This window comes from Mytilus galloprovincialis, chromosome 1 (genome assembly GCF_965363235.1).
Source record: "Mytilus galloprovincialis chromosome 1, xbMytGall1.hap1.1, whole genome shotgun sequence".
In the NCBI taxonomy this organism is placed as follows: Eukaryota; Metazoa; Mollusca; class Bivalvia; order Mytilida; family Mytilidae; genus Mytilus; species Mytilus galloprovincialis.
Window position 1 is genome coordinate 49,174,051 of NC_134838.1, and position 25,803 is coordinate 49,199,853.

At 32.0% G+C, this 25,803-nt stretch overlaps 1 protein-coding gene across 1 annotated transcript in view; it reads right to left on the minus strand.

Moving 5' to 3' along the window:
* The window catches only part of LOC143076947 (uncharacterized), a 63,385-nt gene that overhangs the window by 12,778 nt on the left and 24,804 nt on the right, over positions 1-25,803 (minus strand). Inside the window, exons 22-39 of the mRNA XM_076252846.1 lie at positions 25,250-25,378; positions 24,710-24,832; positions 23,960-24,058; positions 23,099-23,221; positions 21,145-21,243; positions 20,223-20,363; positions 17,518-17,625; positions 16,473-16,520; positions 14,285-14,380; positions 13,681-13,770; positions 9,766-9,924; positions 9,205-9,294; positions 7,926-8,057; positions 6,920-7,015; positions 6,126-6,215; positions 5,805-5,988; positions 3,807-3,861; positions 3,052-3,172 (exon numbers count right to left, since the gene is read on the minus strand). Of these exons, the coding sequence (XP_076108961.1) occupies positions 3,052-3,172; positions 3,807-3,861; positions 5,805-5,988; positions 6,126-6,215; positions 6,920-7,015; positions 7,926-8,057; positions 9,205-9,294; positions 9,766-9,924; positions 13,681-13,770; positions 14,285-14,380; positions 16,473-16,520; positions 17,518-17,625; positions 20,223-20,363; positions 21,145-21,243; positions 23,099-23,221; positions 23,960-24,058; positions 24,710-24,832; positions 25,250-25,378 (1,983 nt within the window). The remainder of the gene's footprint in view (positions 1-3,051; positions 3,173-3,806; positions 3,862-5,804; positions 5,989-6,125; positions 6,216-6,919; positions 7,016-7,925; positions 8,058-9,204; positions 9,295-9,765; positions 9,925-13,680; positions 13,771-14,284; positions 14,381-16,472; positions 16,521-17,517; positions 17,626-20,222; positions 20,364-21,144; positions 21,244-23,098; positions 23,222-23,959; positions 24,059-24,709; positions 24,833-25,249; positions 25,379-25,803) is intronic.

Here is a 25,803-nt window from a genome sequence, read left to right on the forward strand (position 1 = left end):
CATCTGACTACAGAAATTAAACAGACAACTGACTATACAAAATAGACAACTGACTATACAAAATAAGCTATTGACTGTACAAATTAAACTATTGACTATACAATATAGACTGCATACTATTCATGACAGACATTTAATCTAGGGTCGTGTGATATTAGATTTTCATTTAAAAAGTGACAAATGAAAGCACACTACATGGTTTACAAATGTAAGAGAGAAACTAGAGGCTCTAAAGAGCCTGTGTCGCTCACCTTGGTCTATGTGAATATTAAACAAAGGACGATTTGGTGATGGTGATGTGTTTGTAAATCTTACTTTACTGAACATTCTTGCTGCTTACAATTATCTCTATCTATAATGAACTTGGCCCAGTAGTTTCAGAGGAGAAGATTTTTGTAAAAGATAACTAAGATTTACGAAAAATGGTTCAAAATTGACTATAAAGGGCAATAACTCCTAAAGGGGTCAACTGACCATTCAGTCATGTTGACTTATTTGTAAATCTTACTTTGCTGAACATTAATGCTGTTTACAGTTTATCTCTATCTATAATAATATTCAAGATAATAACCAAAAACAGCAAAATTTCCTTAAAATTACCAATTCAGGGGCAGCAACCCAACAACAGGTTGTCCGATTCATCTGAAAATTTCAGGACAGATAGATCTTGACCTGATAATCAATTTTACTACAGTCAGATTTGCTCTAAATGCTTTGGTTTTTGAGTTATAAGCCAAAAACTGAATTTTACCCCTATGTTCTATTTTTAGCCGTGGCGGTCATCTTGCTTGGTTGACCAGATCACGCCACACATTTTTTAAACTAAATACCCCAATGATGATTGTGGCCAAGTTTGGTTTAATTTGGCCCAGTGGTTTCAGAGGAGAAGATTTTTGTAATAGATTACTAAGATTTACAAACTAGAGGCTCTCAAGAGCCTGTGTCGCTCACCTTGGTCTATGTGCATATTAAACAATGGACACAGATAAATTCATAACAAAATTGTGTTTTGATGATGGTGATGTGTTTATAGATCTTACTTTACCAAACATTCTTGTTGCTACAATTATCTCTATCTATAATGAACTTGGCCCAGTAATTACAGTGGAAAATATTTTCTAAAAATCTACAAAAATTTATGAAAAATGTAAAAAATTTACTATAAAGGGCAATAACTCCTAAAGGGGTCAACTGACCATATCAATTATCTCTATCTATAACAGTACTTTCTGTGGAAAATGTTATTGAAAATCTTCAAATTTTAACAAAATTGTTAAAAATTGACTATGAAGGGTAATAACTCCTTAGGGGGTCAATTGACTATTTTGGTCATAGTGACTTATTTTTAGTTCTTACTTTGCTGTACATTATTGCTGTTTACAGTTTATCTCTATTTATAATAATATTCAAGAAAACAAAAAAACAGCAAAATTTCCTCAAAATTACCAATTCAGGTGCAGCAACCTAACAACCGATTATCCGATTCATTTGAAAATTCCAGGGCAGATAGATCGTGACCTGATCAACAATTTTACTTCCTGTCAGATTTGCTCTTAATGCTTTGGTTTTTGAGTTATAAGCCAAAAACTGCATTTTACCCCTATGTTCTATTTTTAGCCATGGCGGCCATCTTGGTTGGTTGGCCGGATCACCAGACACATTTTTTAAACTAGATACCCCAATGATGATTATGGCCAAGTTTGGTTAAATTTTGCCCAGTAGTTTCAGAGAAGATTTTTCTAAAAGATTACTAAGATTTACGAAAAATGGTTAAAAATTGACTATAAAGGGCAATAACTCCTAAAGTGGTCAACTGACCATTTTGGTCATGTTAACTTATTTGTAGATCTTACTTTGCTGAACATTATTGTTTTTACAGTTTATCTCTATCTATAGTAATATTCAAGATAATAACCAAAAAACAGCAGTTTCCTTAAAATTACCAATTCAGGGGCAGTAACCTAACAACGGGTTGTCCGATTCATCTGAAAATTTCAGGGCAGATAGAACTTGACCTGATAATCACTTTTACCCCGATGACAGATTTGCTCTAAATGCTTTGGTTTTTGAGTTATAAGCCAAAAACTGCATTTTACCCCTATGTTCTATTTTTAGCCGTGGTGGCCATCTTGGTTGGTATGCCGGGTCACCGGACACAATTTTTAAACTAGATACCCTAATGATGATTGTGGCCAAGTTTGATTAAGTTTGTCCCAGTAGTTTCGGAGGAGAAGATTTTTCTAAAAGATTACTAAGATTTACGAAAAATTGTTAAAAATTGACTATCAAGGGCAATAACTCCTTAGGGGGTCAATTGACCATTTTGGTAATGTTGACTTATTTGTAGATCTCACTTTGCTGAACATTTTTGCTGTTTACAGTTTATCTCTATCTATAATAATATTCAAGATAATAACCAAAAACAGCAAAATTTCCTTAAAATTACCAATTTAGGGGCAGCAACCTAACAATGGGTTGTCTGATTCATCTGAAAATTTCAGGGCAGATAGATCTTGACCTGATAAACACTTTTACCCTTTGTCAGAATTGCTCTAAATGCTTTGGTTTTTGAGTTATATGCCAAAAACTGCATTTTACCCCTATGTTCTATTTTTAGCCATGGCGGCCATCTTGGTTGGTATGCCGGGTCACCGGACACAATTTTTTAACTAGATGCCCCAATGATGATTGTGACCAAGTTTGGTTAAAATTGGCCCAGTTGTTTCAGAGGAGAAGATTTTTGTAAAAGTTAACGACGGACGACGACGGACGACAGACGCCGGACGCCGGACGCCGGACGCCAAGTGATGAGAAAAGCTCACTTGGCCCTTCGGGCCAGGTGAGCTAAAAAGTTATTAATAAAAGCATAATATACATTGTTAGTGTTCAAAAGTAATGAAAGAACAGTTACGAGAGTAGTAAAATTACTAGTTTGAAACATCTTTTTTGTGTAAGATTACAAAAAGCTATGTACTTGATAAATAAAGCTACACAGAAAAAAATAGAGTTAAATAGAAATTATGTGATAAATACAAAACATTTGTAACAAACCTGCAAAGACTGATTTTCTCTTCCAAGTTCTTGAAGTGCTGACTGTGTATCATCTAATTTTCTTCGTAATGCCACTGACTTTTCTCGTAAACTTTCACATTCACCCTCACTTGTAAGGCACCTTCAATACAAAATATTTAGTTATTCCACGAAAGATAGTTTACAGAGTCTAACCTGCTTTTAGCAGAAGAAGTTAACAGCAAGCTATTGGATTAAGAAGGTATAGTTGAAAGAATATCCCTTACTTAAAAAACTTACATGATAAAAAAGTTAACTAGTTTACATAAAAACAACTTCAAATTCAGTGAAGCAAATCTTACCAGTAAGGACTATAAATCTAAAAATGAGACATGGAAGGAATGTAACAGCTTTCCATGTTATATAAAATGTTGTCAAAAGTTGACATAGCAAGTAATCTGAAAATTTGTACAGTATAAAACTTCAGACATGGCCAAGCACATTGGGCTTCAATTGGAAGAGCCTTTAACTTAACAATGGTCTAGAAAAAATCCTTTTCATAAACACATCATATCAAAAAATAAAACATCAACTTAAAAAGATCCCAGTAGACTAATGCATGATTTAAAAGAGGGACCATATTATTATCCTTATCACAGTGAATGAGTGATTTGTATGCTTATCTCTCAAGGGGAGATAATCTGCAAAAAAAATAAATCAGACAATATAATTTTTCGCTTTCACAGGATGATATAATCAGTATGCAAAAAAATCCTCTGCTTCTTTTTTATACATACCTTTCTAATAGCAATCGTCTTTCATCGTTGTTATTTTCAAGCTTGGCTTCTAAGGCTGAAACATAAATTACATTCAAGGAGTTAGAAACAATTCAATAATACAGATGGTTGTCTTCAAACTCTGGACCAATTAACAAAATGCTGCATCTTGGGAATATAATTGTTTCAGATAATGTGAATATATATGTTCAAACTCTTTTAGGTCATTTTTTAGTAGCAATAAACAAAAAAATTGTCAATTGGACATGCTTTGATACTATATATGCCCTTGAATTTTTACTAGATAACATTTTTGTTCGCTTTGGGGATTCCGTTTATCATCAGATTATCGGAATTCCAATGGGGACTAACTGTGCACCACACCTGTTTTTGTATTGCTATGTGTTACAATTTATGACAAAAATAAGCAAAGACCCATCGAAACAACATCTGATAAACAAATTTAATAATACTTTTAGATATTTGGATGATATTTTGGCTCTCAATAATGACGACTTCAGTATGTATATTAAAGAAATTTATCCTGTTGAACTTACTTTAAATAAAGCTAATACTAACAATGACCACTGCCCTTTCCTCGATCTTGATATCTATATCATTAACGGAAAGCTGAATACTAAAATTTATGATAAAAGAGATGATTTTTCATTTCCTATTGTTAATTATCCATTTTTAGATGGTGACGTTCCCTTGTCACCATCTTACGGTGTTTATATATCTCAACTTGTACGATTCGCTCGTGTATGTAACAAAGTTTTAGATTTTAACGAGAGAAATTTATGTATTACTGAAAAATTATTACACCAGGGTTTTCGATATCACAAACTAGTCAAAACATTTACTAAATTTTATCATCGGTATAAGGACATCATTCGTAAATATAGCTCAACATGCAGACTTCTTATACGTTCAGGTATTTCACATCCAATTTTTTATGGAAATATTCTTTATAAAGCACAATGGTGTCAGTATTCACCTCAAAAACTAACAAAACCTTTGAATAGACTTATTAAGAAGGGATATAGTTATGATACTGTTGTCAGGTCATTAAAGATTGCATATTTTGGCGTTAATATTGATTCACTTATAGGCTCTTTGCATCAGAACTAAACACATTTATTCAAAAACCAGTTGTTGGTATGACACGGGTTATGTTCTTCTCATATATGTTATGATGGTATGATACTAAACCCCTAACGGGAAGGATTGTGCCTGATGTTCATATGATGAAATCATAATCTATCAGTCAGTTTAATTGAAGTCTGGAGCTGGCATGTCAGTTAACTGCTAGTAGTCTGTTGTTATTTATGTATTATTGTCATTTTGTTTATTTTCTTTGGTTACATCTTCTGACATCAGACTCGGACTTCTCTTGAAATGAATTTTAATGTGCGTATTGTTATGTGTTTACTTTTCTACATTGGCTAGAGGTATAGGGGGAGGGTTGAGATCTCACAAACATGTTTAACCCCGCCGCATTTTTGCGCCTGTCCCAAGTCAGGAGCCTCTGGCCTTTGTCAGTCTTGTATTATTTTTAATTTTAGTTTCTTGTGTACAATTTGGAAATTAGTATGGCGTTCATTATCACTGAACTAGCATATATTTGTTTAGGGGCCAGCTGAAGGACGCATCCGGGTGCGGGAATTTCTCGCTACATTGAGGACCTGTTAGTGACCTTCTGCTGTTGTTTTTTTCTATGGTTGGGTTGTTGTCTCTTTGGCATATTCCCCATTTCCATTCTCAATTTTATTTGTGTAGGCATTGTTGATGAGGCATCTATGAGGATGCTGGAAGATCATGCATGCAACATAACTTATGAAGCCAAAAGTTAAATTTCTGAATTAGTACATTCATGAAGTTCTTTTTAAATATACAGGGTAAATAGATGTGTATAATAAAAGTAATATCTCATAAATATTACATGCATACTCAGAAATACTATTCACATACACAGTTTATCTTGTAATTAGTACTTCTTATTTTTGGAGGAAAGTTTACCTAGTTTTTCACCCCTGAGTTCATCATTGGATTTACTGAGTTCTTCTACTTGCTGCTGAGCAGTGACCATGTCACCTCTTATAGTGGTCAAGTTTTCATTCAGGACGGTTGTTTGCAGTTCAAATTTAGCTTGTTCTTCGTCCAAATTTCTTTGTATTTCAGCTTTGGACTTTTCTAGATCTGACTATAAAACAGAATAAAGGTTATTTAGAAAAGTAAAATTGTATTGTTTGCTACTGTGTGTTAAATGCCTGAACTAATCATACCAATTTATTTTCAATATTGTTTAGAATAACATCTTATAAACAAATTCCAACTTACCAGCTTAGTTTGAAGCAAAGAATTTTCCTCTCGTAAACTTTTCTGAAGATCTGTAAATTTAATCTCTGCCTCCTCTTTTTCATCTTTTGTCTGTCAAGTAAATATATATCTATATGTAAAACCTTTGAATCTAGCTGTATACAGAAGATTTACTATATAAACAACAAAGCTAGGGTCTAATAGAGGAAAACAAATGAAATAAAATATTAAATATGTTGTAAAAAGTATTAAAGCCTTTACCAGAATCATCAATGGTTTTATGTATTGTAGGTTTGGATTTATAAAGAAAAGCAAGGGTCTGCTACATATGTGAAAGTATGGGTATAAACAAAGATTATAGAAAGATGCATTAAATAAACTTACAAAAGTTCAAATAATATACCTCACAAAAATGTATGTAATACTATGTGATAATCAACAATTATTTGGATACAGATTCCTAGAGGAGAAATATTCTAATCGTTATTCACATATCTTGTTTCCTGCAACAGTTGTATTTGACAGCCATTTCAATTATGGTCTGCATGTCAAAACGAAAGATAAGGGGATGCAACTGCTGTTAAATATATTTCAGTAGGAAATTATTAGCAGAAATGAATATGCAAGATTTAATTTCTTGAATGTTCATTCACCTTATCATATTTTTCGAATTAATAAAAAATTATGTTTAACTACTAAAATTACAGTTTCCAATAAATGCACCTGTCTCATTTACATCCACCTGTATCCTATTTTATCCCAATACACATGTTTATGGAACTTAGGGTCTGACATATTTATCTCCCTTTACTTACTTTATCAATAATGCTTTCCATTCCTTCAAGCTTATTTGTAACCTCAAGTTTCTGACTGATCAGTATCTCTTTTGCTTCAAGTAGTTCTGTAACTTCCTGCAAAAATAAAAATATTCTTAAGAAATAACATGGGAAAACTTCAAAATAAACATCTTAGAGGGGGGATAGGACCTTTACCGGGACTCCGGGATCCTGTGTTTTTAAGCTCGGGATTTCTGGATTGACCCTTTCGGGATCCGGGAATTCTTTTATCGAATTTCGGGACCTCGGGATTTCGTATTTTTTCAGCCCGGGATTTCGGGATTTCGTGTTTTTAAGCTCGGGATTTCGGGATCAGGACCCCTCCTACCCTCCCTCATCTTACAATGAACCAAACTATCAATAAACAAATACAATGCAGACAGTTGTCCTATGTCTATGTATAAAAACCATCTATAAAAGCTGTAAAATCCAAATATGTCTAGTTTCAATTATCATTCAATTCAATATAAAAGAGCTATCTCATTAACAGCTTCTTTAGTTTGATTTAACTAATCATGCATTATAGAATTGGCAAGAATTATTCCCCATCCTAAGCAGGTAATATTTTCTATATTTTTTTTCGTTATTCAAGTGTTAACGAATAATAATGCTTCAGATTTAACTAGAATTGACAATTACAGAACTTAATAATCATACTAAAAAATAACAAGAATGTGTCCAAAGTACACGGATGCCCCACTGGCACTATCATTTACCATGTTCAATGGACCACGAAATTGGATAAAAAAATATAATTAGGCATTAAAATTAGAAAGATAATATCACAGGGAACGTGTGTACTAAGCTTCAAGTTGATTGGACTTCAACTTCATCAAAAACTACCTTGACCAAAAACTTTAACCTGAAGCGGGACAGACGGACGAACGAACAGACGGACGGACGAACGGACAGACGAACGGACGCACAGACCAGAAAACATAATGCCCCTCTACTATCGTAGGTGGGGCATAAAAATGACTTTTACCTTCGTTCTTTCCTCTTTCTCAGTTTCTAGTGCTGATTTTAACTGACCAATTTCCTTTTCGTACGACTCGTTTTCTGCTTTGGTTTCATTATATTTTTTCTCTAACTCTTGGAATTGGACATCCAAACTATCCTACAATTAAATTAAATATGATTTCCATTTAAAAAAAATTCTTATTGGCTCCAACAAATTTTATTGTGATACAGCGATGATGTACACTGTATAAAATAAACCAATACATCAAAGAATGAACAATCCATTTTTGATAATACAAAAAATATAAGACATATGCACCCTAGCCTTTTTAAATATCTCTATAAACCTTCTAAGCTCAATGGAAGAAATGTCACTTTTCAAAGTCATTAGTATAAATTGATCGGTCTTTTTGCAATTATTTTCTTTCATTTCATCAGTTTGCATCTAATTGATTTAGTTCAAAAGATTAAAATAATAAGAAATTAGTTTATCACATAATTTGATGAACAATTTAAAAAGGTTTTAAATGAAAAATCGTTAGAACTACGTTGTATGAACTAGAACACATGTGCGCATGTGCACAGGTGGGAAATTTAATAATGCATTCTACATTTCTTCAAAAATGCTAAAATTATCATCTAACTGTTCATTTTAAGTATTTTGTTGAAGAAATAATGTGGAAAGAGCTTCTTCACTCAGTCAAGCTTTGTAAACGTACACGGATTTTACGTATCAGTTTATGGTCCATGTTTTACCATTGTCAAGTCAACATCTGGTTTGAGAAACAAATGTGATTTTAAACACGAAAGTAAAGTTTTGACAATGTCATTTTGCACAAATAAAGAGTCTTGGGCAGATATATGTGCACGCTGATATGCACACTTTGAATGATGCACTGCCAATTTAACAGTTTACATCTAATACCAATCATTGGAATGGCCATCTGATTACCATAATTGCCTTTTGTGACTAAGTCTTAAGGGATTAAAATCGGGATCAGATTTAAAATGTCCGGCTGGCTCAAATATTTTTTGGAAGCCCTGATCCCAACCCTCCTTTTTTGGAATGGAACCTTGTCAGAAAGATCCATACACTTACACATGTGATTCAAATCAATACTAACCTTCCTTTAGTGGTTATAAATTTTTTGTTAAAATTTTATTGATTTCTATTTACTTTTACTAAAGTTATTATCAGGAGACCATCTGTCTTTAATTGTTGCAGTCGTATAAAAACCCCAGGTTCTGGTTCAATGGAATAACATGGTTAGTTCCTGAGACATAAATGATTATATTTTATTTACCTTGTACAGTTGTAACTCTTCTTTCTTTGATTTGTTTTCTGCTAATTCTTTGTCTAGTTCAACCATCTGTGTATTCATAGCATTTCTTACCTTAAAAGTTACAAATATATAATGATAAACTCACAAGAAAAATATTAAAATAAAAGGAAAGGGGTTTACGTATTCAGGCCTTCTGACTTTCTTCAAAATCAATAAATATAAAATTTCCGGTAATTTGACACTACAAATCTAATAGCTTGAAAGTCAAAATCCAACATAAGATGTTCTTTACCAGTTCGTGTGGCAAGAACAAAGTTGTTGTCCATGTGAAGATTTGGTGTCATCTATAATCATGTCATTTAATACAGCTTTTTAAGGGAACACATTGTATGCTATATTATTAGCATATGTCAATATTCAACCCTGGGTTTATTTCTGTCCTTCAAACCAAAGACTTTTAGATTGGTATATGCTGCTTCTCCACTACGAAAGTGGCACCAAGAAGTTAGAGCACTGGTCAGATTAGAATCAAATTAATACTGCTTAGAACTAGAAAATTTTGTTTCTGACTTTTTTTCTTACTTCACTAAGCTCATCAAATGAGTTATTAAGCTCAGTTTCTCTTTCCTTTGCCCTTTCCAATTCAGATTCCAAAGTTTTACATTTGTCTTTCAATTCTGTAACAGATGCTGCTTCTGTTTGTAAGTTTGTTTCTATGGATTCTGACTTTTCTGTCAAAGCCTACAAAATTGAAAATGAAATATCTAAATTTCAATCATTTATTGAAGAAAAAAATTCTGCAAGAAGGAAAATATGTAATTTGCCTTGGTTGAATTGACATAAGATGTCTTCTATGTATTTATATCTCACCAGCTTCAAATGTTTGAGTTTTAGCATTCCTGATGAAGGTAAATCAAGAAAAGCCCTTCAGACACACCAATTTTATTTTCAATTTGTGCTTTTTGTCATTTTTCTAATATCAGATAACAAAATTTCATTTCTGATTCAAAGTAGTCAAAAGAGTAGTTTAGTACATGTTAACTTCCAGTCTAGAGGTAAAAAATCTGGAGATTTTTTTAAATGGACTATCTTCTGCAAATGCTAATCACCAGCTAGAAATTAAGAGTATGATAAACACAACCTCTAGTTGAAAATCTACATATCTACAGTCATCAGCATAGAATTTTGTTTGATGCATAAAATTTAATGTCCAAGTAATTATATACCGGTATAAGGCCACACCAATTTAATTCCTTGTTGGACACCACACCTGTTTTTTTCCAAACAGAATTTCTTTTTTTTTTATATTCCTTGCATACCGCATCCAGAAATGTAATCATGTCCATTTCCCACACTGTTTTTTTGTAAATATTATAAAAAGATATCAACATTTGTTTTTAAAATCACAGTCTAACCTGTATTATAAAGATTTAACCTATAAGCACCCCACCACACTGTGTAAATATCTGTGAGAATATTTGTTTCAGCATTTTTATCCCAAGTGGGAGTGCTACGATATAAATAAATAACAGCAGAAATACCTGAACCATGTGTACAGAACAAAACATTGGTTTCTTTCCCCCTTTCTTATATTCCATATCAAAAAATGTTCGTTGTCAGAATAAAGTACAAAGAACTTCTGAAGGATTTGCCTTCAACTGCAATTATATTTAATGCTGTCGAAACAAAACTTTCCATACCCGCTGCAGGTTTGTGCACCTGTCCTGATTGATTCTGGGGCCTGTCGTTCAGCAGTTATCGTTTGTTGATGTGGTTCATTGATATTTTCCCGTTTGGATAAATAAATTAGATCGTTGGTTTTCCTGTTCGAATTGTGTACACTAATAATTTTGGGGTCCCTTATAGCTTGCTGTTTGGTCTGGGTCAAAGCCCTGTTTAAAAAGCCGTACTTTGACCTGTGTTTGTTTTTATCAGGTTGGAAACAACCCTCCCTCAGACAAGGGGTCATTTTACTGTTGACAGTGTTGTAGAAAAGACCAGATGTGTCAAAGCAACACGAATGAATGGCCCCGTCCCAAAAAGTTGAAAAATCTGCAATTTCAATATAAACACATGTGGACACAAACATGATGATAGTCTCACATATCAAAAATGAGCTCAAAATCTGAAGGGGGAATAGAGAAAAAATCTGTATAACTGTAATTTTCAATAATTTATCAAAGTCCAAAGCCTGTAAATTCAGTGAAAACAAGTGAAACTGCGAGCTACTGCTCACTGATGATACCCCCGCCGCAAGTGGATAATATTAATAGTGTAAAAATATGCAAGTGTTCGGTAAACAGGAAGTTGTCGAGTGATGAATCTGAAAACGCATCACACGGTATAGCTGACTTATAAAAATCCTGAAACCAAATTTCAGAAATCCTTGTATTGTAGTTCCTGAGAAAAATGTGACGAAAATTTTTAACTTGGTTATCATGTGTAAAATCCTACAAGTGTTCGGTAAACAGGAAGTAGTCGAGTGATGAATCTGAAAACCCATCACACGGTATAGCTGACTTATATAAATCCTGAAACCAAATTTCAGAAATCCTTGTATTGTAGTTCCTGAGAAAAATGTGACCAAAATTTTCAACTTGGCTATCATGTGTAAAACCATACAAGTGTACGGTAAACAGGAAGTTGTCGAGTGATGAATCTGAAAACGCATCACACGGTATAGCTGACTTATATAAATCCTGAAACCAAATTTCAGAAATCCTTGTATTGTAGTTCCTGAGAAAAATGTGACCAAAATTTTCAAATTGGCTATCATGTGTAAAATCAGACAAGTGTTTGGTAAACAGGAAGTTGTCAAGTGATGAATCTGAAAACGCATCACACGGTATGGCTGACATATATAAATGTTGATACCAAATTACAGAAAGGGTGGATGTGTAGTTCCTGAGAAAAATGTGACGAAAGTTTCATGGGACGGACTGACTGACTGACGGACGGACAGACAGACAGAGGTAAAACAGTATACCCCCCCTTTTTTAAAGCGGGGGTATAATAATAATGAGCGGAGCGGAACGAAACTTGAGCTTGACCTATAACTCATCATGGTTAAATCACATACCAAAAATCAGCCCAATATCTGAAGGCGTTTAGAAAATGTATAACTGTGATTTTCAACAATTTCTCATAGTCCTAAGCCCATAATTTCGGCAAAAATTAGTGGAGCAGAACAAAACTTAAACTTGATCTGTAACTCATCATGGTTAACTCACATACCAAAAATCAACCCAATATCTGAAAGTGTTTAGAAAAAACGTCTGTATAACTGTGATTTTCAACAATTTCTCAAAGTCCAAAGCCCGTAATTTTAGCAAAAATTAGTGCAGCAGAACGAAACTTAAACTTGACCTATAACTCATCATGGTTAACTCACATACCAAAAATCAGCCCAATATCTGAAGGCATTTAGAAAAAAAGTCCATATAACTGTGATTTTCAACAATTTATCATAGTCCAAAGCCCATAATTTCAGCAAAAATTAGCGGAGTGGAACGAAACTTAAACTTGATCTGTAACTCATCATGGTTAACTCACAAACCAAAAATTAGCCCAATATCTGAAAGCGTTTAGAAAAAAACTCTGTATAATGGTTTGTTGCAGAATGACGGAATGACAGAATTTCGGAATGATGGAATGATGGACAAGGGTAAAACTATATGGCACTGACAACTTTGTCATAGAAATACCAAGGATTTGTATAGTGCTACTATACAAAACCTTGTATAGTGCTACTATACAAAACCTTAGAAAACTTAGATTTTTTTTTACTCAAAAAGAGGAGAAATACATCATATTTGAAACAACTTTTCTAAAAGAGGGGTCCACTTATTATGAATAATATTAAACTGTTAACATGGTTAAAGTAAATGTGTTAACAGTATTACAAAATTCTTGCACATGTTAAATTGTTTTGACCATTTAATACCAGATAGATATTATAGTTCTTTAAGAAAATATGAGCCCTTTTGTACTAAAAAGTGTCATATTACAAAAAAAAAACCAGATTATAACTTATATTGACCCCTCATAAAAGGGATATTTATAACATTAAGGGGTTTTTCTGAACCTGATTATGACTTGGATGGAGAATAGTCTCATTGTCAGTCACACATACATAGACCAGATATAATTATTCAATTATTTCTTGTTGAACAGGGAAAAAATACTTCATGAATTAAAGAAATGTCAAAGTACAAGTGATAAATCAAGTTTTAATATTGTCAAAACCTACTATTTTATGTTGACAAAAAAAATTATAATCGCTCGCCTTTAATTTTCATGCTTAGCCTAACGAATTTGCAAATTAAATATTTTTTTATTAAAATTTTCAAATCGCTCGCTCGCCCCAATTTTTGGAGGCCAAAAATCCGTAGAACAAGAAATTAAATTGGTGTGGCCTAATATGGTAATAGATTTTACTCCTCAAATAATCATTTCCATGATCTGAAAGAAGATGTACATAATTCAATTTTAAAGTACCTTATTTTGTTGTTGAAGATTATCTATCTCATCAACTTTCTCTTGTATCATTCCTTGCAGTTGTTGTTCTTTAAGAGTTATCTGCTCTTTCTGAAATCAAAGTGTTAAAAGTTGTTATTTGACACAAAAAATGAGCCCCTTCTTTATGAAGGAAAGTTTCTTGTAGTTATGATTAAAATGTCAACTACCCAGTGTTGATATACTGTAACTCATAAGTAAAAATTGAGAGACTTTTAGTGCAAAAACTCATGATTGGATAATGTCAGCTGCTGGAATGTTAAGTTGACCTCATTTGAGAATAACATTTTTTTTCAATAAAGATGAGTATCTAGGGATGTCATTAAAAAAAAACCCAATATTATTAAGTATTATTGAAATAAAAGAAGAATATTTCTGAGGACACAAATGCCTCTGTTTAAGCTTTGCACTGAAATTGGGACAGACAGACGGAAAGAAAGGAGGAGAGAAATATTGATAGTCAAAAGTAACACTAAATGCCTTGGTCGCCTATTTCTGGGACATAAATATTCAAAAACCTATAAGTAAAATTTACAGAGAGAGTTAATCCTTTTTGTAATAAAAATATTTGGTATAAATCTCAGACCTGAACTTCTAATTTCTCTGTAGTATCTGACAGTTGTGATTTTAAATCTTCAACTTGTTTTTCTGCAGCTGATTTTTCTGTTATTAACTCTGCAATCTGAAAAAAAAATCCATTTTACATGACTGTTTTGAAACGTTTTTTAGTTCCACTAGTTGCTTTAATAAATCTCTTCAAAAACATATTTTTTTCAATTTTTAGAAACACATTGTATCCTTTTAATAGAGTTTTGTCCAGACTTAAAGCGTCTTTAAAAACTATGCATATTTAATAAAACTTTTCTATGTGAAAAAAAACAAAGAGTCAGGGCTAACATATATATATATATATATTGTTACTATAAACCTGCCTTATTGTTTCTATAAACAAACACAAGTTCATACAAAGAAAACTTAACTTTTAACAATCAGTTTACACTAGATAGCTAAAATAAACTCATCATAGATACCAGGATTAAATTTTGTATCTAGTATTTATGCCAGACAAGCGTTTCGTCTACTAAAGACTCATCAGAGACACTCGAATCCAAAAAAATTAAAAAAGGCCAAATAAAATAAGAAGTTGATAAAGAGAATTGAGGACCAAAATTCCTAAAAGTTTTGCCAAATACAGGTAAGGTAATCTATTCCTGATGTAGAAAAGCCTTAGTATTTCACAAATTCAAAAGTTTTGTAAACAGTTAATTTATAAATATGACCATATCAATGATAATTCATGTCAGCACAGAAGTGCTGACTTCTTTCCGTGCTGACTACTGGGCTGGTGATACCCTCGGGGAATTAAACTCCACCAATAGTGGTTGTAAATAAACTATACATAGATACCAGGATTAAATTTTGTAAGAAAAGATACTATTCAACATTATCTTCAAATAAATCCTTACTTACTTGAGATTTCATTGTATTCTCTGAGCCCATTGTAATAAATCCTTACTTACTTGAGATTTCATTGTATTCTCTGAGCCCATTGTAATAATTCCATTACTTACTTGAGATTTCATTGTATTCTCAGAGCCCATTGTAATAATTCCTTACTTACTTGAGATTTCATTGTATTCTCAGAGCCCATTGTAATAATTCCTTACTTACTTGAGATTTCATTGTATTCTCAGAGCCCATTGTAATAATTCCATACTTACTTGAGATTTCATTGTATTCTCTGAGCCCATTGTAATAATTCCTTACTTACTTGAGATTTCATTGTATTCTCAGAGCCCATTGTAATAATTCCATACTTACTTGAGATTTCATTGTATTCTCAGAGCCCATTGTAATAATTCCTTACTTACTTGAGATTTCATTGTATTCTCAGAGCCCATTGTAATAATTCCATACTTACTTGAGATTTCATTGTATTCTCTGAGCCCATTGTAATAATTCCTTACTTACTTGAGATTTCATTGTATTCTCTGAGCCCATTGTAATAATTCCTTACTTACTTGAGATTTCATTGTATTCTCAGAGCCCATTGTAATAATTCCATACTTACTTGAGATTTCATTGTATTCTCAGAGCCCATTGTAATAATTCCATACTTACTTGAGATTTCATTGTATTCTCTGAGCCCATTGTAATAATTCCTTACTTACTTGAGATTTCATTGTATTCTCTGAGCCCATTGTAATAATTCCATACTTACTTGAGATTTCATTGTATTCTCAGAGCCCATTGTAATAATTCCATACTTACTTGAGATTTCATTGTATTCTCAGAGCCCATTGTAATAATTCCTTACTTACTTGAGATTTCATTGTATTCTCAGAGCCCATTGTAATAATTCCTTACTTACTTGAGATTTCATTGTATTCTCAGAGCCCATTGTAATAATTCCATACTTACTTGAGATTTCATTGTATTCTCAGAGCCCATTGTAATAATTCCATACTTACTTGAGATTTCATTGTATTCTCAGAGCCCATTGTAATAATTCCTTACTTACTTGAGATTTCATTGTATTCTCTGAGCCCATTGTAATAATTCCATACTTACTTGAGATTTCATTGTATTCTCTGAGCCCATTGTAATAATTCCTTACTTACTTGAGATTTCATTGTATTCTCTGAGCCCATTGTAATAATTCCATTACTTACTTGAGATTTCATTGTATTCTCTGAGCCCATTGTAATAATTCCATTACTTACTTGAGATTTCATTGTATTCTCTGAGCCCATTGTAATAATTCCATTACTTACTTGAGATTTCATTGTATTCTCTGAGCCCATTGTAGCAGTCAAAGTATCCTGAAAAAGGAAATAGATTTTTTTTTCTGATTATGAAAATATAATTGTTGTCATTAGCAGTAAAAAAATATTTTTTTTTCTGATTGTTATAATATAATTGTTGTCATTGGCAGTAAAAAAACAAAAATGTGTCACTCCCCAGTACACGAATGCCCCATCCGCACTATCATTTTCTATGTTCAGGGGATGGTGAAAATGGGGGGAAATCTCTAATTTGGCATTAAATTTATAAAGATCATATCATAGGGAACATGTGTATTAAGTTTCAAGTTGATTGGACTTCAACCTAAAGCAGGACGAACGGACGGATGGATGCACAGACCAGAAAACATAATGCCAATAAATGGGGCATAAAAACAATTACTGTATTGTAATATATGAAAATATGAGATATTTGGTAAGTGTGGATGTGACAGCAACCTAACTAAACAAAACCCCCAAACAACTTGATTCCAGTTGACATAAGGATGGGTTTTAGTAATACATGATCTTCATCATTTTACTGAATTTTATACTAATAAAAAAATGTCATTGCATTATTTATTTCTTGCATTTTTAATATTAGGTTTCAAGAAATTCATCAAATCTGTATTGATAAGTAAGTTCAAACCATGTTATTATAATAATTGTGTTTTTTTCTCTAGTACTAGTGGTATCAAAAGTATTATTCTAGGTCAATCTCACACTGCACAATTTTCAAATCTTTTTTTTTTTAGATCTTTCAAAATTTAACAGTTAATGCTTACAACTGTTCCAGAGATATTTTTTTACTGTCTTAGAAGACCCTTCTATCTTAACTGTTGGTAATAATGTGAAAAATTCCCCAAAAAGACACCATAACTTTATCCCAGATACATTTGACCTTTTAAAAAAAAATATAAACCTAACTATGTATTCAAAAGTTTGATAAATTGAATAGATTTTCATTAGAAAATTGTTCAGCACAGTCTCTGGTGTAAATTATGAACAACAAAAACCATAATTATTTAGCTCTCACCTTTTCATTCTGTAACTGTGTGTTCAGTTCATCTATCTGGGAAGTCAGTGATGTTATCTTGTCATTTAATTCATTCTTACTTCTCTCAAAAGAATCATTGGCCTCTGACTGAAGAATAAAACATACAGTATGTAGGCCAGATCAAAATCATGCCTGTCTCATTATAACATGATACATATACATTGGCATTTTTGTGTTTGATACTGACTTTATCAAGCGGCCAAGCTGATATTAGAGCTGATGAGGTCAGTATAAAAAAAAAAAAAAAAATAAAATGCCATAATTTTTTTCATCTGCAATTTGTCTTAACAAAATGTTTTCTTAGGCAGAATATGGAATAAAATGAATTAATGCGTACAAAACGTCATGATAGTAGTTCGTTTGTATGAATGAAGTCGCATGTATTTCATTGATAATAAAAGCTGACAAACATTGCAAAAGACGATGCTGTACTGATACATAACGTCATTGCCTAATATTTTCGAGTATCAAGTCCTGTAGACAATCATAACAAATGTTTGGCAGTAAGTTCAAAGAATAAAATGTAAAATTTGCGGATAAACATCAATAGCCATGCATGCAAAAAACAATTAATTGCTTTATTATTCAATTTTTTTTTAATGAAACAACAATATTACTAGTCAACTTCAGACATAAGCCCTACTTAACTTATTGTGGAAGTACATGTATGATTCAAACAGCAAAAATCAAAGGTGATATTTCTGACTCACAAGTTTACAGAAATATTTGTTATCAAATTCAAGTTTGTTAATATTTAAGTTTGATAATAACTAGAGGCTTTTAAGAGCCTGTGTCACTCACCTGACTCTATTTGGGTTTATGAAATCACATAAAAAAGATGAAAATCATAACAGATACTTAAATAAAAATTGAGGCCAAAGTTGGTCTAATATTGCATTCATTTTGTGGTTCTCTAAAAGAAGACATTTGTATATATTTCTCATAGGGTCCTATTTAAGGAACATTCATGCTATGTTTGGTTTCATTCCATTCAGTGGTTCTCTAAAAGAAGACATTTGTATGTATTTCCCATTGGGTCATATGTTAAACTGGCAGCCATCTTGGATAATGGAGACCAAAAATGACAAAAAATTGAGCACTTTGACAAACATTTTCCTGTAAGAAACTTTCTTATGTTGTACTGTTATACCACTGTCCAAGGTTTAGGGGAGGCTTGGGATCCCTTACATGTTTAACCCCGCCACATTATTTATATATGTGCCTGTCCCAAGTCAGGAGCCTGTAATTCAGTGGTTGTCGTTTGTTTATGTGTTACATATTTGTTTTTCGTTCATTTTTTACATAAATAAGGCCCTTAGTTATCTCGTTTGAATTGTTTTACATTGTCTTATATTATATTGCCTTTTATAGCTCACTATGCGGTATGGGCTTTGCTCATTGTTGAAGGCCGTACGGTGAACTATAGTTGTTAATGTCTGTGTCATTTTGGTCTTTTGTGGATAGTTGTCTGGCAATCATACCACATCTTCTTTTTTATATTTACTTTATGGTACAGAACCAATTATTCCACCCTGTCTCAAAGTGATAGTGATTCATATTCTAAACAAAATAGTTCATATGCATAGCTGTAACTTTGTCAATGAGTAAAATATTTGGATACTTTTGGTATCAAATGATAGCTTAAAGAACCCTTGTTAGAAGTTTCTCTTAAACAATAAAGAAATATATGAAATTAAAATAGGAGTGCATATTTGCCCATTTGCTTAGGTAAGAAATACCTGTTTACTATCCAACTTCTTGGAACCAGAGCACTCTAATGCTGTAAACCAAATTATTTTTGCGGATAGTTTATTTTGCGTTTTACTCATTCTAGTCCATTTTGTGGCTTATAAAATTCATGATTTTTTAATTTACATGTTGAAGTTTATTAACGAAAGATTCAAGTTTTACTTTTTTGCGACGATTATTATTCGCATTATTTTTCCACTCGTGAAAGTCGTGAAAATAAGTTGGTTTACAGTATGCAATTAAAGGTATGTTGATTTTTCAAGCACAAATCAGGATAAGGTATTGTTTTGACATGAAACAATTGTCACTTTATTTGAACTTAAGATAAAATAGCTATGAATGTTTGAAATTGAGGAATTTAACATGGGGCTATGACTTAGTGGTGTTATTCCTTATCACCACAAGCCATTGTTTCTATGTTTGTTTATAAATAAATATGTTGTCATCAGTAAGTTTAGACAGCAGTTGTTTGTAAAGTCTTCAAAAAATATATATAGGTAGCTGAGGGCAGGGATTACTTTACTAATAAAATGACGAACTGTGACACTTTATCATAGGAATGATTTAATGGTTGAAAATAAATTTAAATAGAAATGTGGAGGTGGATGATACATAGCTTGTCAGAAAAGCATATCTATAACAAGAATATTTATATAAAAAACACCATGTCATACTTACACTATCACATTTCCATATTCAGTGAACTGAGGAAATTGAGTTAAAACACTACTTCGAAAAATATTTTAAAAAGTTCACATCATAGTGAACATGTGTACATAGTTTCAAGTTGATGTGACAACAACTCAATGGTAAACTACCTAAAACTTTTTTTTTTAATTTGATACTGAACTTGCCAAAAGAAGAATGGATGCACAGACCAAGAAACACAATGCCCTTTACTATCCTTAACAGGGCATAAAGACAGACATATTTACCTTTTCAGTCTGTAATCTCTGTACAGTAGATTTGAGTTCTTCTTCCCTCTCAGCTAATTTATTCTGCAATTCTGTTGACAATGTTTGTAGCTTTTCTTTTTCAACTGTAATATTTTGTTTTTGTTCCATGACTTCCTTTAACTGAGGAATAAAAAAATAATGAAAATTTTAAATTAGTTCAGTGCAACTCTATAGCAATGTTTGACTTGAAAGCAAATGGTAAATTTTTACAGATGTCACATAAATTCTTTTTAAAGATGTGGAATTTTTCTACAAAAAAAAATCCTTTATTTACTTCAATTCTGTTAAGCTTTATCTTGAAACTGTGTTAAGTAAAGACAAGAAAGACCTCTTTGATGGTTTTATGCTCACTTGGAGTGTATAAGGTAAAGGTTTCATTTCTTGTCTAGTATTTGCTCTATTACACAGTAAAACAGAGAAACAGTTCCAGGAGTAAAATTAAAATTACTTAGTTACAAGTCAGAAAAGTGGAACACGTTTTCCTACACCTTTTGTCATACATTTGCTTGTTTTACCATTGTTGATAGTTTCATGCTGACCTCTATATTCTTTTTTTTCTGGTAATCTTGTATTGTTGTGTTACTGTATTATTGATGTTCATCCCACATTTCTTGTTATTTATCAGGAAATGGTACCATTGTGTTTGTACATTAGTACAGTAACAATTGTTTTTGTTTTAATAGATTTCAGTATAAGAACTGCTTTGTACTAAACCTGTACTCTGCGTTGTCTATCTCAAAGCTCATAAGGTAACACAGAGAGTAAATTGTAAACGTAAATGCTTTGAGCCTAGACATACTTAAAATAAATCATGCAAAAATAGAATGGAAAGAAAGCAGCTTCATTCAGACATGATACACACAAATATACCTTATCTGTTATAAAAGTAATGTTATTTTACCTGATTGTTCAGTTGTTGTTCTGTTGAAGATGACTTTTGTTGATAAGATTCTGTCTCTTTCTTCAATGATGTCACTTCCTGTTGGTGAGCTGCTTGAGCCTATGGAATATAAATAAGACAGAATTCGGTTTGTTATATAAATTTTAAGCTTTCTATGTACGGTTTTGTGGATATATTTGTCGTTTTGCTATCTTTTTTTTAGCCATTCTCTCAACCTTTCATAGTTTTAAATGTCCACTTGGTATTTTCCACCACTTTTTTCAAATAGACTTCTATCCCCTGTTGGTTTTTTTTCTACAAACCTACACACATTTCTATTCAATGTTAACTGTATGAGTGAAGTAACTTAACTATCAGTATTTCTTTAACCATTAAAATACAATGCCATTATGATACATATCTATTGTATATAAAAAAAAAAGTTTGATGCCATAAATTCAGGGACACATCAGCCGAACTTTCTAATTGCAAAAAAAGGCTAATATGTGAAATCTTTTATAATGATAATTTTCCAAGGTATTGTTAGACAAGCATTTCCAATGCTACAAAGCCTTATAATGACTGTGTTTTTTTCTATACAACCTTTACAAATCCTGGTAGTAAGTACCAAGAAAAGTGAGGAGTATAAATTTACTAACAAATTTGTATTCAAAATATTTTTTTCATTAACAAACAAGAGTATATGGCTTTCTTGAAGTCTGATAACATTAGTTCAAACAGTACTCATTAAGATGATTCCTATCGGGAAAGGACTCAATTTTCATGACCATTTCTACAAACTCTATTCAAGAATCAGGATTTTGACTGTCAGCTATAATTTAAACCTAATGATCTCCCTTGGTTAGAAGAAAATCAGAGCGACAGTGAGATATAAAACAAAATTATTGATTGGTTTGTAATATAATAAGTTTCAAGTATTTCTGTTTTTTTTTTTTACTTATAACAAATTGGAAACAATGAGTCATATATATTGCCATTAGTCCATATTATACTGCAACTAGTTGTGTTTGTTTCCTAAATATAGTAACACAGCTATATTTTGTATAATGTCAATTTCATCATGGAACACTTTCTCCACAGTTAGGGGTTCATTAAGGGATGGAAAGAAGTTTGAAATTTGTGTTACAATTTAAAAAGCTATCAATGTATTAGTTTAAACTGCAGTATTAAAACAATATTAGGTCAATGTCATAAAAATATAAACTTTTTTGTACTCTGTGTAAAACTGGGGGAGGGCTCTGTAGAACCTCACACCTCCCCAGTTTCTCAGCCTCATACAAAAATGTTATATTTTTATGACATTGACCTAATATTGTATATTTACATGCCAGTAATCACGAAAAAAATCTGCTATTCATACACTCTTCATTGATACACTCCTGAAACAGATGCTATCCAAAGATAACATTTTTTGGATAAAATAAAAACAAATCACATAAACATATGATAAATCACATAAACATATGATCTGTCGTGTACTTCTAGGGTTGAAAATACTAGAATACTTGGAGGGACAAAATAAAACATGTATTGCTATTTTTCAGCTGTATAAATGTTTTCAATCTATAATGTGTTGCTTAAGTTTCATTCCAAAACCGTGACCAAGCAGAAAGCCTCACCAAAACAGCTGGCACACCCCCAAAAGTTCATTAAAGTTTGGAGAGAAACAAGAATGTGTCCATAGTACACAGATGCCAAATTCGCATTATCTCTTTCTATGTTCAGTGGACCGTAAAAATGGGGTAAAATCTGTAATTTGGCATTAAAATAAGAAAGCTCATATCATAGGGAACATGCTGATTGGACTTCAACTTCATCAAAAACTACCTTGACCAAAAACTTTAACCTGGAGCGAGACAGACGGACTGATGGACGGGCGAGCAAACAGACAGATGGACAGACCAGACAACATAATGCCCATAAATGAGGCATAAAAAAACAAATCCGTATTTACCTGATTAAATTCTGAAGCTTTGGTATCAAGTGCCAATTTGGTATCTGACAGGGATTTCTTAGTATTGACTACTTCCTGTGATAACTCAGTAATCTGTATCTCTTTCTTTTTGCCTTCAGTCACCTGAAATACAGAGTCAAAATAAAACTAGGAAAGGTTTAGATATCTTTTTCAATAGCTTAATTGCAAATATAACAAAATAAAATATTCAAAGAAACTTTTTAGAAAAAAGCGAATGAGATTTGACCATCAACAAATTTTACAAGTAAAATGATGAGTTTCAATCTCTGAATCCTCTGCTATGTGAACCGAAGATTTTTTTTTTTAAATAATTGTTTGATTGGCTATATCGTTGTGGTAAGTTTAATTTTGGTGGAGGAAGCCAGAGTGCCCAGAGAGAACCTACAACCTTCAGCAGGAAAACTGACAATTCTAGTCAATTAACATTAAGGCAAACACATATGCAATGTACAGGGTTAAATTTCACAACCTCTACATTGACATACTAATAATACAGAAAATGAACTATGTATATTTAAGATGTTAAGACTTTCAATAATATCAGTAAAGCTTAACTGAAGATGTGGATAAACCATTCTGTTTACTACAACCTAACAACAATGTAACACAAATAATACATAAACATGTATACAAATTATACCTTTACTATTACAGACAAATTAAAGTAGCCATTGAAACTAAACTTTACTGTGCTTCAACCCCTTCATCTTTTAAATAACAGTCATTCAAACTTCAAATTAGTGATGTCATTAACGTTCAACATAAACATCATCTTAGTCAAAATTATTATGTTTTATAATAAAACATTTATCAATGTCATATGTATCTACAAATATTTACCAATGATTCATTTTGTTCTGTCAGTTTTTTGTTTTCTTTGGCTTTTTTCTCTACCACTGCATTCAGCTTACTTATTTCTGTAGTTAAATTCTTTTTTGTCTGAAAAATAATATGTAAGTCTTCTATATAAAAAGAATTCTTATTAGCAAAATTTGTAAAGTTATCATAATTACAACATACTAACAACATGACATTTTGCCAATTAAGCAGCGCATTTTTTCACAACATTTAATTCAATTGTACATTCTCATTGATAAAAAATTAATTGGGAATGTGTCCATGGAATACAGAAGATGCCCCCGCTTGCATATTATATTGATTTATTAAGGGTCATAACTGAAGAACAGTAAAAGTGATCCTAACCAAATTTGTACTTGATCTGAGTTTAGTGATTGAGCAAGTTTCTTAGCATTTGGTTGAGGCAAACTAAAGTTAGAGAACGGAAACGGAAAATTCAGCATTTTTTGTGTGTTTGTAAAGGGGCATAACTCTAGAACAGTTAAGATGACACACCAGAATTCAAACTTGATCTGTGTTTTGTGGTAATAAGCATTGTATATAAGTTTCTTAATATTTGGTTGAGGCAAACTGAAGTTAGAGAACAGAAACCAACATTGGGATGTAGAGATGGATGGATGGACAGACGAACAAACCTACATACAGACAGACAAGAGTAAAACTTAAAGTCCCTTCTGCTATGGCATGGGGCAAAAAATATTTTGACAAACAAACATTGACTGACTGACTTACTGTTTCTGATTCTTGTTCTGTGTGTTTTAATTTCTGTTTTATCTCCTCTAACGTTTTCTTTGTTGTGGTTAGTGTAGATTTTGTCTCCTTCAGCTCATTTTCTGTCTTTTCAATTCTATCATTCTACAATTTTCATGAATCATAAGTCCACAATTCACAAATAACTAAGGTAATGTATAAATCATCAAAATTATTGTTTTAACAATAAAGTATACATTATCAAATTACCAGCATGAAAAAAGTCTGCCAATTTGTTTGTTATGTTCCTAAAAAGTAGTGGATTATTTCATGGTTTGTAGATAAAAAATATGGTTTCTTTGGTGGAACTGCCCTAGCTTGTTCTAAATAACAAAAGGTTCATGTACCAATCTAAACTTTAACCCTAAATGCTCATTATAACAAAAGATGAGTTAAGCCTCTTTATTTGTATGAAAATAAAGAGTACTATGCTCATCCCCTTTTGATGAATTTACAGAAAATATAATCATATTTGTAGTTGGTGAATTTTGTATAACAATCAGGCAGGAATGCTGATCTGACCTTTTCTGTAACTTGTCGTTCTGAAGCTGTATTTTGTTGTGTCAGTTGTGTTATCTTGTCTTGATGTTCTTTGATAGTTCCTTCCAATGATGTTATCTTCTCTTTTTTAGTTGTAAGGTCAGATAAAGTCTGAAATTGTGAAACAGAGTAGAAATAGCTTTACAAAATCCTTTCATTCATATTATTTATTATTGCATAGCAATACAATATTTTCCACAGAAAGTAACCAAAAGTTAGCGTGCAATAAATTCCAATATTGCACTAGTGCAATAAATCTTCAAAATTCATGATGTCATCAACGACAAAATCTTAGTTTAAACCATTTTTTTACTTTCAAATATTATATTGCTATACAATAAAAGCGTTATTGCATGAATATTGGAGAATATTGTCCCTCGTAGAACATATATTGCACTCGCAAGCTCGTGCAATATAAAATTCTACTCAGGACAATATTCCCCAATATTCATGCAATAACCCTATATTACTAGGCTATAATATTTGTTTCAAGTATTATGATTTGAATTTGTTAAAACATACAAATAATATAATTC